This window comes from Ptychodera flava, chromosome 16 (genome assembly GCF_041260155.1).
Source record: "Ptychodera flava strain L36383 chromosome 16, AS_Pfla_20210202, whole genome shotgun sequence".
Classification (NCBI taxonomy): Eukaryota; Metazoa; Hemichordata; class Enteropneusta; family Ptychoderidae; genus Ptychodera; species Ptychodera flava.
The window spans coordinates 15,733,661-15,751,316 of record NC_091943.1 but is presented as its reverse complement, the minus strand read 5'-3'; the positions used below and the strand labels follow the sequence as shown (position 1 = coordinate 15,751,316).

General features: G+C 39.1%; 1 protein-coding gene across 1 annotated transcript; it reads left to right on the top strand.

The window, feature by feature from the left end:
• The first annotated feature begins 676 nt into the window (after window positions 1-676).
• LOC139114122 (uncharacterized) lies at window positions 677-17,503 on the top strand. Its single transcript, XM_070675651.1, has 6 exons — window positions 677-771; window positions 3,326-3,402; window positions 4,611-4,994; window positions 7,287-7,748; window positions 13,801-13,911; window positions 15,435-17,503. The coding sequence occupies exons 2-5, from the start codon at window positions 3,342-3,344 to the stop codon at window positions 13,887-13,889; spliced, it is 996 nt and encodes a 331-aa protein (XP_070531752.1). The 5' UTR covers window positions 677-771; window positions 3,326-3,341; the 3' UTR covers window positions 13,890-13,911; window positions 15,435-17,503.
• Window positions 17,504-17,656: the final 153 nt, after the last annotated feature.

The window sequence follows — 17,656 nt, the reverse complement described above, 5'->3', positions numbered from 1 at the left end:
GTTGGTAACAGCTGCGGGTGAGCATCGACAGAATTTGCGCCAACGATAGATTGAAAATCGACTTCAGCGGATTTGAATCGAGTGGCCACACAAGGTAATCTGTAGTTATCCGTACATTTTCTCTGTGTTGTATTTTCTAGTTCTATGTCGTTCCATACTTCGCCGGCACTTTATTAACCGTGAATAGCCAACAAGATCGATTATTCTTGTTCTCCTGTTTCTATTCCATTAATTGACATAAAAATATGACGTTGACCGACCCGATGCAAAAAAATTAAGTACGGGATGTGCATGTAATTATGAAAATATTTTAGACCCATAACCACCTTTCATAAGGTCTTCTGCAACCAGCAGTTTTGCCCTTAGTATAATCCGTACAAATACATTGCATCGTAATGTTTTGATTTTTTACCCCAACATATTTAAAATGTACAGACAGATTTTCTCATAGAAAAAAGTTTTGTTTTGGACTAGCTTAAAGGTAGATCGATGATTATTCTAGCATGCTACTTACGATTTTTGTTATTATCATTTCGGCTTTGTTCGTCGGTTAGGAAAGGTGTTACCCGATATTTGTATTCCAAACGTGACGGAAAAGCAACTTATCAACTTGGAGTTAGGACTTGTTACAAAAAAAACACACGCGAAACTTAATATTTTTGTGAAGGTAGGCGCCACAAAAAAGGAGTGGCTTGCTAGCCGAAAAATCCAACAAACGAAATACCATACTTTATATCCTACCATAGCAGTGGAGGCTGGGCTGTATGAAAGGTATGTCATTAGAAAGCCAAATCTTTCAAAAACTAAGTGTATTATTCCATACTTTTGTGATCAACGGTGAACGGAGAAACTGTCGATGCGGGCAGGGTAAGAGAAACGTGTATTGTTGACATTTGCTCCATGAACTTCAATTGGTGGGTCGAGTTTCCATGGAGCGTTTCGCTGTTTGTGAAATCTCAATCGTATTGCGTCGCTCTTACTAGATGGACACTTTAAATTGGCTGTCATCTACTGTTTGAATAATAACAAACACGTAGTTCAAAATCACGACAAACCTTTGATGATAGAAAGCATAGATTAACTCAAGCGTATCGTTCGAAATGCACCGATGACCATGGTTCGCTTGTCATTGCGCTAATCATAGACCCTCGAGAAAAACGGGACAGGCAACTGCTGTGGTTTCTTTGTGCGATCTGTCTTGGAATATATTAAGTTTATTTGCCAAGTGGTCCCAGACAACAATACTTCGTACTTAACACTGAATCTCTTTAACGATCAAACTTACGTTCTGAATATGTATACTTTGCTCTTGCATGGCACGTTCCGAGTAATGACACAGAGAATTTTGAGGTTTTTTTGATACCAGTCATTGTGAATGTTCTGGTAACGATGAAGATCACATTTTGGATTCTAGCCGAAGCAAACAGGAAAACACCAGACGATAACAACAGTGTACATTCAGCCATAGACGCTACAGAAAACTCTTGCTAGGTATCGACATCTTAAGTTTACATTCTCTACAATAAAAATCTCCGATAACAACAAAAATTTACAAGTTAGACAGGTCTACACTTCCCCAGTCCTGGGAAACGAAAATCTAACCTTTGTTTCTTCTGTCACGCAAAATTTGACGAAAATCAGGGTGTACAAAAAATGACCACTCCATCGGAGCTCAAATACACGACATCTAACATTTTGGTACTGTTTTAGCCTAAAGAAACACCAAGGTTCGGATATGCTACACATGTCTACACCCGCAAGGTACTAGAAAATATATTTTTAACACTGACTTTCGCTGTCAGGCGAAACTTTGCGATAAATCGGGATTCTACAACGGTTGGTGGAGTCAGAAGCGGTAAGGTAGACATGCATTTACACAAAGCTAAACGCTGTCCTCGCAAATTTGGCCGTTCATAGTTTTCAAACAACAACATTTCAGTAGTTAACATACATACTTTACCGAATCATGGAGCACTCCTCGTTCAGAAAATACTCCGACGGTTAAAAAACTGCAAAAACGAGGGAAAATTCCGAGATACATGGACGATTGCGGAATGTAAACAACTCTGTGATGGCAACTGCTGTCAAGTCTGGAACTGCAGTGATGTGTGTTTCGGATTTCAATTCGAAACTTTGTCACTTTACAGCAACATACTGACTCCCTGCAGACTTCTAGTTGCATCGAATCTTGCTACAAATATGTAAAAAGTACTTTAAAACCATTTTGACGAATTCTTCTCAAAATAGTTGTAAAACTTTTCTTTCTAAAAATTGGTTCGCGGGTAATCCGAAAACATTATTACCGTATACCCGCATGCAGTGTCTATGAACCGGACGTTGTGCAGTCGATCGGGTCCAGCTTCATTCCGTCCCCGACCAATTAACACCTCTTAATTATTCCAAGTAGGATCGCACGCTGCTAATCCCATAGACCCTTTGTTCTCTATCGCAGTTGCCTGTCCCACTTTTCTCGACTGTCTATGGTCGCATGAATGGCAATTTCGCAGCCGGGAGCGACATGGTGGAGAATCCGAGAAAACGTAGCAAGCGCTAAGATATGTGTACAGCTTAGTCTCTCCATCACGAGAAGAGGGCTGTGTATAAACCAACATGGAAGTGCTGTGTATCACCTAGTTGACATGCATATTATTATTCGATTTCACCCGGCAATATTTTCAAATGAACTAAATACATTTATATCATACTTGTGGAGAGAGTGCAGGCTACATAGGTATCGTGTCAACGGGACCGATAGATATTGTATTACAAGATTGTTAATGCGTGAGTGAAGTAGCTCAAGAGATTGCACTGACCGAGCAATATGGGTTTCGAACCATAAAAAAATCTGCATCCAAAGGAACCAGTATTCATCGATTGCCTATGGTCGTTTTCCTCTCTCTGATTTGCTCCAAACGGCGATTTTGAAACAACCTTTCGTTCCATTTATGTCAGCATGGGACCCGATTAACCTCTATCCCAACAGTCAGTCCTCCTTGCAAAATCACTTTGATTGGTTGACCTATGACCGTCTGGTAGTTGTTAGAATATAGTCTCTTATGACGGATGTAAAATCCATTGGCAGTCTTTTGTCATTAATAACGACTGTGTGGATGTGAAACCACGCAAGCTGTTTCAAAGTACGTGTTCGTCAGGCGTTATTAGAGTTTTACGAATCGGTGAGGTTTGACTGCAGTGTGGTAAGTCAGACGAAGAGTGCAAATAACGTACTTTTGTTGCGTTTTGTTAAAAATAAGACTACAAGCTCTACCTTGGGTAGAAATACGCATTCAAACAAAATGTTTCATTTTTTATTTCACTTTTACAGGTGCACAAAGGTTGTCATGATGGCCACCAAGAGTGTTGTTGCAGTCTTGATTTTGTTGTCGGTGACAGTCAGAGCCCGTAAGTTTGAAAAGTTGATGATGCTCTTACTTGAGATGATGATAATGATGATGATGATGATGATGATGATGATGATGATGATGATGATGATGATGACGACGGTGTTGATGGTGATTTTGTTGCCGTGGTAGTTATTGTATTTGTCGTCGTCGTGACCGACGTTATCGTTGTCGTCGACACAGCCATCGTCTCTATCGTTGTACCTTCCTCGTTCTACCTGTGTAAATTCACATACATACATACATCAATTTGAAAAACAGTAGATTTTGTCGTCATCATCATATCCAAATCATTTTCTATGCATAAATACCATGCGATGTCTTTAACCTTGAAGAACTGTTGCCCTCTGTTGCCCTTCGATAGAAAGCTGTAAAGTCGAAATAATAGTAAATAACAGAAGCCAAACGTAAAATTCAAATCCATCGATTGAAAAAATTAAATTTTGTCGTCATCATCATATCTAAATAATTTTCTATTCATAAATGCCATGTGATGTCCTTAACCTTGAAGAACTGTTGCCCCCTGCAATAGTTGTGAGAAACGAGATCTCTAAAGAGCTCAAGCTCAGGAAATTGATATATCTATTTAAAAAACATATGAATTAATGCTAATGCTCGTTGAGATGAAACCTCCTGTTATGTGTACACTACCTGGGAAAATGAAGATTATGGGGAGAGAGAGAGAGAGAGAGAGAGAGAGAGAGAGAGAGAGAGAGAGAGAGAGACGTAGTTGTATTTAGTGTGAGAATCATAGACTTCGATGCTAGAATAGATAGGATAATTTTCCTCCGTTAGTGATTCTCATCCATTAGGTAGTAGTAGTACGCGTCTTGAAATTGAGGAACTTAAACTTCTGCATAAAATTTCTGAAGCAAACTTTCAACCACTCTCTTTCAAAATCAAGAATAAGAATCGGACTTCATCGTGTAAAATTTGGTAAAAGAGAAACAAATTACCCAAATTTATCAACATTTGAAATTCGAAATGGTCACCATCCCTGTTTTAACCATATGGGGGGAAATCAATTTTAGATTTTCTCAAAAATAAGCTGGTGAAAGCTTTAATTTTTCCTTGAGCTCCTTAATGAGCCCCATAAGAGAGAGACTAAAAAGGAATGTACAAGTTTGAGAGTCTGAATATCTGTCCCCGAGGTGAATTCTACTTTAATGGGAATCACTAACATCTTGCGCAACAATACATTTTTTTCAGAATTGAGGATTTCGGGAATGAGGATATCATCTCCCGACACCGTGGTCTACGCTCCGGGAAAGCAGCAAACCGTCACCTTCGGTTTGGATGTCACCAACGGCGGGTCGGAAGAAGTATCAGTGTCCGGGGTCAAACTTTACCTCACCGATGACACCTACGCCTCGGCTACCAAGAAATCGGCTGGCTTCCCGTTTGTGTACGAGCCACCGCTGGCAGTTCCCGCGGGAGATACAGTGAGCACGAACGGCAACTCAGTGAACATTATGTGTGAAGCAGAGAAATGCCGATCGTTCCGGTACCTGTGCGTCGTCGTCGATGAAAACGAAGACGTTTATCTGTGCAAGCAGCTCTCTGCGACAGACGCAGGTGTTGTGCACTGTTCAGGTAAAAATGGTTTAAACTCAAACCGACGACAAAACAGGAACTGTACATTTAGCAGAAATGACACACACTTGGATGGATGGATTGATACATACATACACACATACATACATACATACATACATACATACATACACACACACACACACACACACACACACATACACACATACATACATACATACATACATACATACATACATACATACATACATACATACATACATACATACGTGTATACCTTACCAAGTTTATGGGTGTTTGTTGAGAGACATACATAGATACATATATAGTTAGATCGAGATAGATATATAGATTAATTGATAGATAGATCTATAGATTCAAAGCTATCCTAAGACAGATGACGCGACAGATTGAGAAACAAGTTCAGGATAAATATCGGCCGGTATGAAACTAAGGGAGCGTTCAGTTATTATGGCCGGGGGTGGGCCGGCAAAATCCAGGAGGGGGGGGGCACCTCAAATTTGAAAACTGCAAAGGGGGGGTCATGTATTTTTCATGACAGCTCAGGGGGGGTCACTTGATTTTCATAAGTATCCGTCCCGTCAAAAAGCAGTTTCAGTGTTTAGAAATATTCTGGGAGATAAAAGTGATTCGTTGCACGATTTCATTCTCTGAAGTTATTCACCTGTAAATCTGAACAAAAGTATAATTATCTGTCACATGAACATCTTGACTTGACAAGTCTTAGGCTTGTCTTATTGTAAATCAAGCTCACTGCACTGAGGGCGATGAACAATTCCTATTACTTACATATTAGAGATATAACAAGTTTTGTCAGGGAAATTATTTAACAGTTACCTGTACTGAGACTACTAGTACCATGAAAAGTTAAATAATACTTTTAGGTGAAATTCCAATATCATCATTGTTGTCCACTTCTGAACTTTTAAATACCCTTTTTGAATCAAGTACATTTGTATCAATTATCAAACACCTATAAAAGCACAAATTAATTTAGTTTAGCATTGTAAAAAAATTATTCTTAGTTTTCTCACAGACTCCAATGTATAGTGAATCAACATTTCGGTGAAATTCCAAAATCCAATTTCTTGCACACATATCAACCTTTAACCATCCTAGGCTAACTAAGTACTTTGAAATGAATTATCAAATGTCTATAAATACACAGATTTTGATAGTTTTGTATTGGAAAAAAATTATTCATTTTCCTCATAGACTTCCATGTACAGTGAATCTACATTTTGGTATAATTCCAAAATCCAATTTCTGGCGAACACATCCATTTGTTACCACCCTAATCTAATCAAGTACATTGATATCAATAATCGAGAGTACATAAATACATGGGTTTACCTATTTTTGCATTGGAAAAAAATTATTCATACTTTCCCCATAGACTCCCATGTATAGTGGATGAACATTTTCAGTGAAGTTCCATAATCAGATTTCTTGTACACATACTATGCACCTTTAACCATCATATTCCAATCAAGTAAAATTATGTTAATTATTGAACATCTGTATATGCGCAAGTATACCAAGTTTTCCGTTGGAAAAAAAAAATTTCACAATTTTATCATTGACTCCCATGTATAGAGGATGATCATTTTTGGTGAAATTCTCAGGTCAACCTTTTTGTCCACATGCCAGTTGTAACAACCCTATTTAATTTAAGTACATTTATGTAAATTATCAAATATCTATAAATGCACAGATATAGTTTTGCATTGAAAAAGTATTACATAGATTTCTCATACATGTATGAGAAAATATATGTATACCATGTATAGTGAATCAACATTTTCAACAGCTGATTTTTAATTAAATCCAAATATCAAAATTTTGTACACACACGCTTGTGCAAAAATATTGCGATCCACCAGCAATTTCTGTCCAACCCCTTTGAGGGGTAATTTCAAAATTATAGCAAGTCAGAAGGGGAAATCTGAGCATTAACACCTTTTGAGTTTGTAAGGAAGGTCATTTGAAAAAATCTAAGCTCTTTTTGGGGGGATTCTATTGCTCCATACCCCCGAGGTGTTTGTGTGTGCAGCAATGTGGGGGGGGGGGGTCATGAAATATTTGTCATCTTGAAAGGGGAGGTTCATCAATTTTTTGGTACAATGGGTAGGGGGGTTCACTTATTTTGACTGATGCGCAGGAAGAATTTGCCGGCCCACCCCCAGCCATAATAACTGAACGCTCCCTAAAAAGAATTAGAGATATAGCGAACTGCCGTGGTAGAAGTTCTGTAGATTAACACCGTCAACGTTAAAGGGTTTCACTTCTCTTGCGTTTTAATGTCTGTAGATTTGGCGGTGAACGCATTTGTAATGAATATGACAGATGACATCACATATCGAGTCGGTACAGGCACTGATATCACGGCAATTGTCGAGGTCTACAATGAGGGAGAGGTCGACATCCCCGCCAACGATGCTGCAGACACTTTCACTGTCAAGGCCTACTTCACCGACGGGGTGGACTTCTACAACGAGCGGACCCTGAAGACGCCAATTGGCGGATTTGCTACGACTCCAGACGACAGCAGCAAGCTGAGACAGGCCTATGCGAGCGACGACGTTGCAGAGAACCCGGTGTCTCTACGGCTGACGGCTGATATGATTATGCCCCGGGACAAGTGCGATGTTTTAACTCACGTGTGCATGGAACTGGATGTGACTGACGCCATCAACGATATCAATGTCCAAAATGATTTCAGATGCCGACCTCTTGGTCAGCAGCCAGACACAGGGGCAGGCGTTAAAGACTGTGAGTAGTACATACATATGCTCTATTATATTTCAGCAACAAAAATGTACAACTGTGTTTAGGGTTCGATGACAGTGAATGCTTTCAAGTGGTTATTACGGCAACGTTTATGGTAGCTTTGGTGTCACGGTGGCGATGGTTGTGATGGTCAAAGCAAAGGTGGTGAAGACGTTGATGATGATAATGATGATGATTGATAAAAATGATGATGATTGATGATGATGATGATGATGATGATGATGATGATGATGATGATGATAGTGTTACGTGCAGAGAAAACGAACAAAAGGGTGAACTCAGCAGTTTCCGTTTAAACAAAATTTATTACGAAAACAAAACTAATTGCTAAGTTAGGGACAGAGTACAAGCTTTAAAAGTGTACAGACTACTTATCTCAGCTGGGACGGCAAAGCTCCAGTCTCAGAGTTGTAACAGTCAGTTGGATGAATGAACAGTCCTTTGGCTTGCAGGCTTGAAGCTGCACAAAGACCACAGTATAAATCCAGCGTTGACAGTGAAGGTCTTGAAAAGTCTTGAGAATGACTACTGCTGGAGTTTAGTAACACACAAGAGACACGATCCCAAAAGTCTGACTGGAAGCTGAGCACGTCCCTTTTATAAAGGCATATAAGAACAATCTAGAACTTTTTTGACATGCTAATTACTGTTCTAAAATTATCTCCCTTACACAACTAATCAACTTTCCAGAACATTCCAAACATGACTAATTGAATTCAAGGTTGTGAGGTCATCAAGGGCAGTGACCTTGAGAATGTTCTAGACTAATTGAACTCAGGTCATGATGAGTGTGGGGGAAATGACCTACATAACACACCCCCTCTTCAAAAAAAAGAAAATTTTTCAAAGAAAAATCTTTCTTTTACAAATGTAATCTTGAAAAGGATTTAAGTACTCAAATTTTGTTTTACTCTAAAGTAAAATTTCTTGAAAGTGAACAACAATAAAATTTCTAAATACGAGAGAGACAGTCTGCAATTAAATTGTCTCTGCCTTTGATATGTCTAATGTCAAGATTAAACTCCTGTAACATTAAACTCCATCTTAGCAATCTCTGATTTTTGCCTTTAAATTTCTGCAGAAAAACAAGAGGGTTGTGATCAATATAAACCACTATTGGCTGATTTGAAGAAGTAACATAAACTTCAAAATGCTGTAAAGCTAATATCAAAGATAAACACTCTTTTCAATTGTAGAGTAGTTTCTCTGGGATTTGTTAAATTTGCTAAATTTGTTAAAAATAGCAAACAGGATGATCGGTCCCATGACTATCCTCTTGCAATTTGGTATTGGAAAACTTGAAATGCACTGAATTTGGCATAAAGTATGCATGGCAAAGTCCGGTTATTTGTATTGAGTTCTATAAAGTCATTGTTCGGCAAATACTTGGCTTCCTCCTGGAGATATTCCGCTTTCGCAGGATTCAGTCCGTCTGGATGTTGTTCCACTGGATTACTGTCGCAGACATCTTCGTTGTGGTGGATGATGTTTGTCCTCGTTGGAACATCTTGAAATAGGTGTTTATATTCGTGGAGCAGTTCTTTCACCTGTTGTTGTTGTTCTGGCTGGAGGTGTGCCAACTTTGTAGACTCCAGCTTCTCCAGGATTTCTGAGTTCTGAAGCTTGACCGAGCCCAGCTTTGAGTTTAGAGTATTTTCACTCAAGTCAGTTTCAGTATCACTATCTTCATAATGGTTTGAACTGACTGCACTGACAGGCTGAGTTATAGTAGGATTATCCCTATCCAAATATGGCTTAAGCATATTTATGTGACATAGCTGTTTTTGTTTTCGCCTGTCAGGTGTTGTTATGATGTAATTTAAATCACTCAATTTCTTATCAATTAGATATGGCCCAAAGTAACGAGCATGGAGTGGTTTGCCAGGAACCGGAAGTAGAACAAGAACTTTTTGACCTGGTTCAAACTTCCGTTTTGAGGTGTTTTTATCGTATTTGGTTTTCATTGACTGCTGAGATGACTCAAGATTTTCTCTGGCTAATTCACATGCTTTAGAGAGTTTTGTACGAAAATCTGACACATATTGCAAAATATTCAGACAATCATCATCGTCTGATAGGAATTTCTCTTTAACGAGCTTAAGTGGGCCACGGACTGTATGTCCAAATACAAGCTCAAATGGGCTAAAACCAAGAGACTCTTGAATTGACTCTCTAACAGCAAAGAGCAGAAAATGAATTCCTTCATCCCACTGCTTCTCTGTGTCAAAACAGTAGGTCCTAATCATGTTTTTCAAAGTTTGATGAAATCGCTCAAGAGCACCCTGACTTTCTGGATGATAGGCGGATGACCTATACTGTTTAATGCCTAGCTGATCCATTACTTGTTGAAAAATACCAGACATAAAGTTGGAGCCTTGATCGGACTGGACACATTTAGGGAGGCCAAATAAAGTGAAAAATTTGACTAAAGCTCTCACTATAGTCTTTGTCTTTATGTTTCTCAGTGGTATGGCTTCTGGGAACCGGGTTGATGTACACATAATTGTCAACATGTACTCATTTCCTGATCTTGTTTTTGGTAGGGGCCAACACAGTCTATTAGTATCCTACTAAATGGTTCTTGAAATGCAGGAATTGGCTGTAAAGGGGCCTTTGGAATGGTCTGATTTGGCTTTCCTACCACTTGACATGTGTGACAAGTTTTACAGAAATGTGCTACATCCTGCCTGAGATTAGGCCAATAAAAGTGACTGAGAATTTTGTGATAAGTTTTCCTGACTCCTAAGTGACCAGCCCAGGGGGTTTCATGGGCTAGGCGCAATATTTCAGCATGGTAGGGCTTTGGAACCACAATTTGATGTTTTATAGCCCAATCGTCATCAACCAAAACATCTGGAGGTCTCCATTTACGCATGAGAATACCAGACTTTGTATAATAGGAAACAGAGCTATCTGAAGTTTTACCTTCATCATCTACCCTGTCAAACAAAGACAAAATATCTGGGTCTTTGTGTTGTTCTGCAATGAGATTTGATCTAGAAAATGTCTGACTTTGGTCAGCAGAAGTTTTACTGGAAGTTTCAAATCCACGAGGGATAACGGAATGATCCGTGTCAAACACCTGACTGAGAAAGGTGTCATTTAAGTCAACATCTGTGACATTATTTTTGAGAGTATTTTGATTCTCGGAAGTTTTCTTTGACATGGCTCGAGTAATGGCACATGAAGGAAATAAATCGGGTATCTCTTGTTCAATTGGCTCTGGATCCTGATCTAAAGTAGGATTATCAGTCACAAGTGGATTAGTAATGACCTTGTCCCCAGCAAGGTCGTTTCCAAGAAGAAGGTGAATCCCTTCAAAAGGCAAAAAAGGCCTAATACCTAAAGTCACAGGTCCAGAAACAAAGTCCGAAGACAAATAGACATATGGAGAGGAACAGGAATGTAGTCATTACAATCTACCCCCTTAATAAGAACTTTAGAACCTGAAAATGACTTTTCAGAAAACAGCAGGGTATCTGCCAACAAAAGAGACTGGGACGCCCCAGTATCTCTTAAAATTTTGACAGGGGTAGCGGAAGAGAAATCACTAGAAAGTGATATAAAACCATCATGAATAAATGGCTCGAAAATACCCATAATGCTATCTTGAGAAGAATTGACCTTGACCTCATTAATTGGGGATGAGAGGGGTTTAACCTCAGAAAATGTGTTGCACACATTATTAGACTCTAATTGAGTCGATGAAGAAATAAAGCCGGTTGGCTTAGATCCACTTTGACCACTTTGACCTTCACGTTTTCTTTTCAATTTGAAACACTCTGACATTAAATGGCCGTCTTTCTTACAATAATTACAAGAAAGTGTACCAAACTGTTTGTCAGAAGGAGATTGAGACTTGGGATCTGATGATGTGGAAGTGTTACTTAAACTCTGTGAACTGTTGTCATTTGATTTCCTACTCTCCTTTGAGAAATTCTTGGATGAAAAGGAGGAGTTAAATTTACCTGCATTGTTTCTGTAGGAAAAGGACTGGGATGGTTTGCTGAGAATGAAGATTTGTGGGTCAATGAATAATCATCGGCCAAACGTGCAGCAACCTCTAATGTATCTGCCTTTTGTTCATTGATAATGTCTTGATGTCACTCCGGATGCACCTTTTAAATTCCTCAATCAAAACAAGTTGTCGTAATTTGTCATAATTCTGACTAACCTTTTCAGAAGAACACCAACGATCAAACAGTTGTTCTTTTGTTCGAGCAAATTCAACATAAGTTTGATCTTTTACCTTCTCACAATCCCCTAAATTTCTGACGGTAAGCTTCAGGCACCAATTCATAGCCCTTGAGAATTAATTCCTTCACAGAATCATAATCTGAAGCCTGCTCTACTGACAACTGAATGTAAATTTCTCTGGCTTTACCCACCAAAGCACTCTGTAAAAGCATAGACCAGGACTCCTTAGGCCAACTCAGACTCTGAGCAATTTTCTCAAAATGAAGGAAATATTTATCAACATCCTTTTCTTGGAAAGGGGGAACTAACCTGAAATGCTTAGTGATGTCAAACTTGTCTGAAGGGAAGAATTTTCCTGACTGTCCAAGCTCTAAACGTTTCATTTCTAATCTTTCCTGCCTGTCTTTCTCTCTCTGTCTTTCTTCCATTTCTAATTGCATTTGTATTTTTTCTTTTTCTAATGCCTGTCTCTCTTTTTCCATTTGTAATTCTAGTTTCTTGATCTCCAAATTTGTCTTCATTTCTAATTCTAATTTTCTGAGTTCAGAGGTAGACTCGGGCTCATAATCTTTCAGGGTGGATTCCTCAAATTGGCCTAAATCAACTAGATGTTTGGCAATACGGTACTGTATTTCCCTCTTGCGCATAGATCTTTTGACTTCTACTTTAAGGAAATTGGCCAGTGCAATGAGGTCGTCTTTTCTGAGGAATCAAATGTGTCCTGATCAAGGTCATCCATTTCCTCTGGTTTAAATTCCGCCATGATTAAATTTCGCTGAGTTCAAAGTATACTGTAGTTTTTAAAAAAGGCAGGCAAAATGTTGTCAAACGGCTCAAAATTCGTCTCCCGGACGAGCCCCCAATTTGTTACGTGCAGAGAAAACGAACAAAAGGGTGAACTCAGCAGTTTCCGTTTAAACAAAATTTATTACGAAAACAAAACTAATTGCTAAGTTAGGGACAGAGTACAAGCTTAAAAGTGTACAGACTACTTATCTCAGCTGGGACGGCAAAGCTCCAGTCTCAGAGTTGTAACAGTCAGTTGGATGAATGAACAGTCCTTGGCTTGCAGGCTTGAAGCTGCACAAAGACCACAGTATAAATCCAGCGTTGACAGTGAAGGTCTTGAAAAGTCTTGAGAATGACTACTGCTGGAGTTTAGTAACACACAAGAGACACGATCCCAAAAGTCTGACTGGAAGCTGAGCACGTCCCTTTTATAAAGGCATATAAGAACAATCTAGAACTTTTATTGACATGCTAATTACTGTTCTAAAATTATCTCCCTTACACAACTAATCAACTTTCCAGAACATTCCAAACATGACTAATTGAATTCAAGGTTGTGAGGTCATCAAGGGCAGTGACCTTGAGAATGTTCTAGACTAATTGAACTCAGGTCATGATGAGTGTGGGGAAATGACCTACATAACAATAGTGTTGGTGTTGGTAATGGTGGTGGCGGTGGTGATGCTGCTGGTGGTGGTGGTGATATTGAAGTTGATGATGATGATGATGATGATGATGATGATAATGATGATGATGATGATGATGGTGGTGGTGGCGGCGGTGGTGGTGGTGGTGGTGATGGTGGTGGCGGCGGTGATGGTGGTGATTGTGGTACCGATAATGATTATAGCGATTGTGGCGTGGATGGTGGTGGTTATGGGGATAATAATAAAAATAATGGTATTTTAATTCATTGTTTTCGAGGGATTATTTTGTCAGTTTGTTTTTCCTAGCGTGGTTTAAAACGAGAAAGGTACACTTTAAACAATAATCCACTAGAGCGTTTGTTTGATAAACATTAAAAAAAACGTCATTTCACCCATTGCAGGTAGCCATGGTAACCTCTTAAAAGCGAACTTTATTACTGGACTTCTCTTCGTCATTATCACACTTGTTACATCAACGAATATTCTGTAGTAACTGGAGGTACAACGTGAAGGTAAGAATTCTCTTACAAATCGTGGTATTCAAGTCTTTCTCGTAAACCCGCGAAATATTTAAACGATAAACAACACCAAGCGACGGGTGCACCACGAGATTAATATATTCTGCTCATTCCATGTCGCGATTTGCTAGGACATGTCAAAATAGATACGTATAGTCCTCACTTGCTAGAAAACGTGACGTCCGGAGGTACTTTTGACATACTATTTCCCTGTTGGAAGTTTTTTAAATTGTGCCCGGTCACGTGACCGCACGCTTAATGTTGTCCACCCCTTTGAAAACGATGGCGGGAGATTCACTGCATGATGACCGACTGGCTTCAAACTAAAACAGCAAGATTTTTCACCTCAACAACAAAGATTAAAGTGCGATCAAGGACGTTATGCTGTATTCGAAGGATATTTTTGGTTCATTTTATAGTGAAGAAATTGACACGGCTGTTTAGAACCAAGTACACTTCTCACAATGTATTGTTGCAGTGCATATACACCAAAGCAAACTAAAAGAAATATAACACATAACAGCATGAGCATGTGGTGTATTATAAAACACCTATAACCTGGTCTTTATTTGGGGAATAGCGCCAGTTCAGTAACCTTGTGTCCATGTTACCAGGAACAGAGCTCTATACCCCATGGCCTATGACCTCGGGGAGAGTAGCGATGCATTTCTGGTAACGCATGGCCCCAAGGGACGGGCTTTGGGGTAATAAACGGCGCTATAACCCTTATGACCAGGTGATAGGTGTTTAATATACAACGACTGAAATTAAAAGTTTAAACCATTCGTTGACGCAAACAAATCGAAACAGCCGACCTAAGAGTTCCTTTAACTTGTAAACTAACTCAGATTGATACTTTATAAGTTTCGTTGCAGAATTCGCCAAAATATTTGTTGTGAGTTTATAATATCACCCGCGCAGTGCCAACGGATTGATTTGTTTTTTGGTAGACAGGCGTTTAGGAGAAATAAGTATGAGGCTGATTGCTGTGGAACAGCTAAACACAAGTATTTCATTTTTCGTGCAAGTTCCCTCATCGAGTAGCGGGACAAAACTGCTGAGTTGTCTCTTTTCCATTAATCAGCCTTCGTGTTCATGCCACCGGATAGATATTGTTGCCCCATGCGTTTACAGTCCGGTTTTTGTGACGGTGGAAGTATGGCGTTGCAAAACACTGCCGCTGCTAAATACTTACAAATTTAATAAAACAGTACAAACAATTCGATCGAGTTATACCCCGGTCTGGACCATGGAAATGACCCGATGGGACTAGTGAAGGTCATGGCCAAGTTGTGAGAAGACATACTTTAAAAAACAAAAAAATAACAATGGCGGTATCTAAATTATCACAATCAAAAAGGCAATCTCTGAATGTCTTCATATATATATATATATATATATATATATATATATATATATATATATATATATATATATATATATATATATAATATCAGTCTATCTATATATTTACCTTCATGTCTACTCACTTCTTTTTTGTTTTGTTTTTTTTTCAGATTTACGGAGGTCAGGTGGTTAATGGTAATTCTTATTTGCATGCAGAAATGATCGTACAAATATGTATCGTACGATTACCCAGGGTATTGTAACGTCATTAACAGAATTTGAAGAGAAGCGACGCCACCAAATTTATGTTGCTGAACTTAAAAAATTATGCCTTCTTTCTGAGCCGCAAGAAAACACATAATCTGACCACAATGTCGAGGTAACCTCGCTGGTTGACGGTCCATGCACTGAGTCGTGGAACGACGTAGGCGAATGAGAGCGCAATGATGACGACGAAAATGATATGCGGTACACACTGGCGTTGCGTTTTCTATGACTCTGAGCGCACGAAGTGCTTATATCTCTATCCACAAATTATTTTTACAGTTGCGCCAAGTACTGACAGTTTTATCAGAAAATCTACACCATTTAATCTTTTCACTCCCATACTTTACTCGGCTGAACGTAGTTTATAAAAGGTTTTGCGAATGTAGCATTCACTTGCATTTTAAGGTATTATGCACCTCGAAAGTGAAAGACTTAAACTTTCGCTCTAACTTTCCTCAAGGGATCTTTCAATCATTCTCTTTCAAAATCAAGAATAAAAATAGGGGGTCACCGTGCAAATTTTTGTACTAGAGAAACAAATTACCCAAGATTTACCGATATTGGAAATTCAAAATGGCCGCCATCCCTGTGTTAACTCTATGGAGAAAAATAAAAATTTTCGAATTTCGAAAAACTTTGCCGGTGAAAAGTTTTCTTTCACCAAGAGCTTTAAAATGAACCCCCACATGTGGTATATCAGAAGAGAATTGTAAAAGTTTGAGAGTCCGAATGTCTGTCCCCGAGGTGCGTTCTACCTTAAGGAGGCACTCCCACTTGGTAACATTTTTAAAACACATTTTTTTTTAATGCCAACGGTAGATATTTGACGTGGCGACTGCGCGCGGATCGCGAGATATCGATAAAAACATGTCATTTCCCGAGCGTATTTTTCACATCCCGAAGTTTTACGATCGTTTCTGATTTTCACCCGAAATCCCCGGAACGAAGGTATGTTGTTGTGCTGATTTACGATATTCTAGGGAGTCTACAATAAGTTCGAATGACGCAATTAATTTACTTCCCACTGCAACTACATGTCTCAGCACACGGAAGACAATAAGTATAATTAGGGACTGGACAGAAATTACAGGGAGGGTAGGGGAGGGGTTCTTTTGCAAAATACCGCTGCTCGAAAAATAGTGACCCATCATAGGTGAATGAAAGAAAACTTAAGACTTTATATACAGCATTATGCCATTACCTCAGGTAAGTTTTGTAAAACTTCTCCTTAGTTTTTGTCGTTTTCATTATTCTAAATCAGTTGTACTATATATTTTTAACCAATACCGCATAAACATCAGTGTTTACGTGTCAAAATATTAGCCGCCTCATATGACTACATTTTGTCGTCTGCCACACAGTACGCGGCCGCGCGCGTGGTATGCGTCTATGCATACCACTCGGCGGCCGGTATGTATCAACCGCACGTATAACTGTGCTAGTTACCTATGCGAATTCTGGTGGAATCAAACTTTGTTTTCCCATAGACCCTCGAGGGTCTATGGTTTTCCGTTTTTTCTTAGAGTCAGTAAGACTAGCTTTCAAGTTCCCCCAGGGGGCATCACCGATCACCGACGCGAGTGATACTGTGGCATACAGCAGGGTCAGCGTAGACTCGTACTCCATAGCTTAGTTGACAATGGCCCCAGTGCCGAACGTTCGATGTTCGGAAGCTGAATTTAGGTGGGCCACCGGAATTCAAACTTTTACTTTTTTGAGGACATGTTTTTATCGATATCTCGTGATCCGCGCGCAATCGCCACGTCAAATATCGACCGTTGGCATTAAAAAAATGTGCTTCAAAAATGTTACCAAGTGGGAGTACCACTTTAAAGTATGGAAGTGAAAAATAAACTACTAAATGGCGTAAATAGTCCAATCTACCTTGGTCGCATTAACTTGCATTTTAAGTACGTGTATATGTAAAAATTACGAATTCATTATGATGAATAAATCGAATGTTTAAAACGTTGGTCACTCTTCTGTAGTCTATTTTAAAGATATACATTGATTGATACCGGTCATGATTATCTTTTTCATTCCTTCAATCCATGTTGTTGTTGTTTTGTTTTGTTAAATATAGTTTTGTCGTATAGTATTAGTTTTGCCCTCCTTGCGTTCTTTA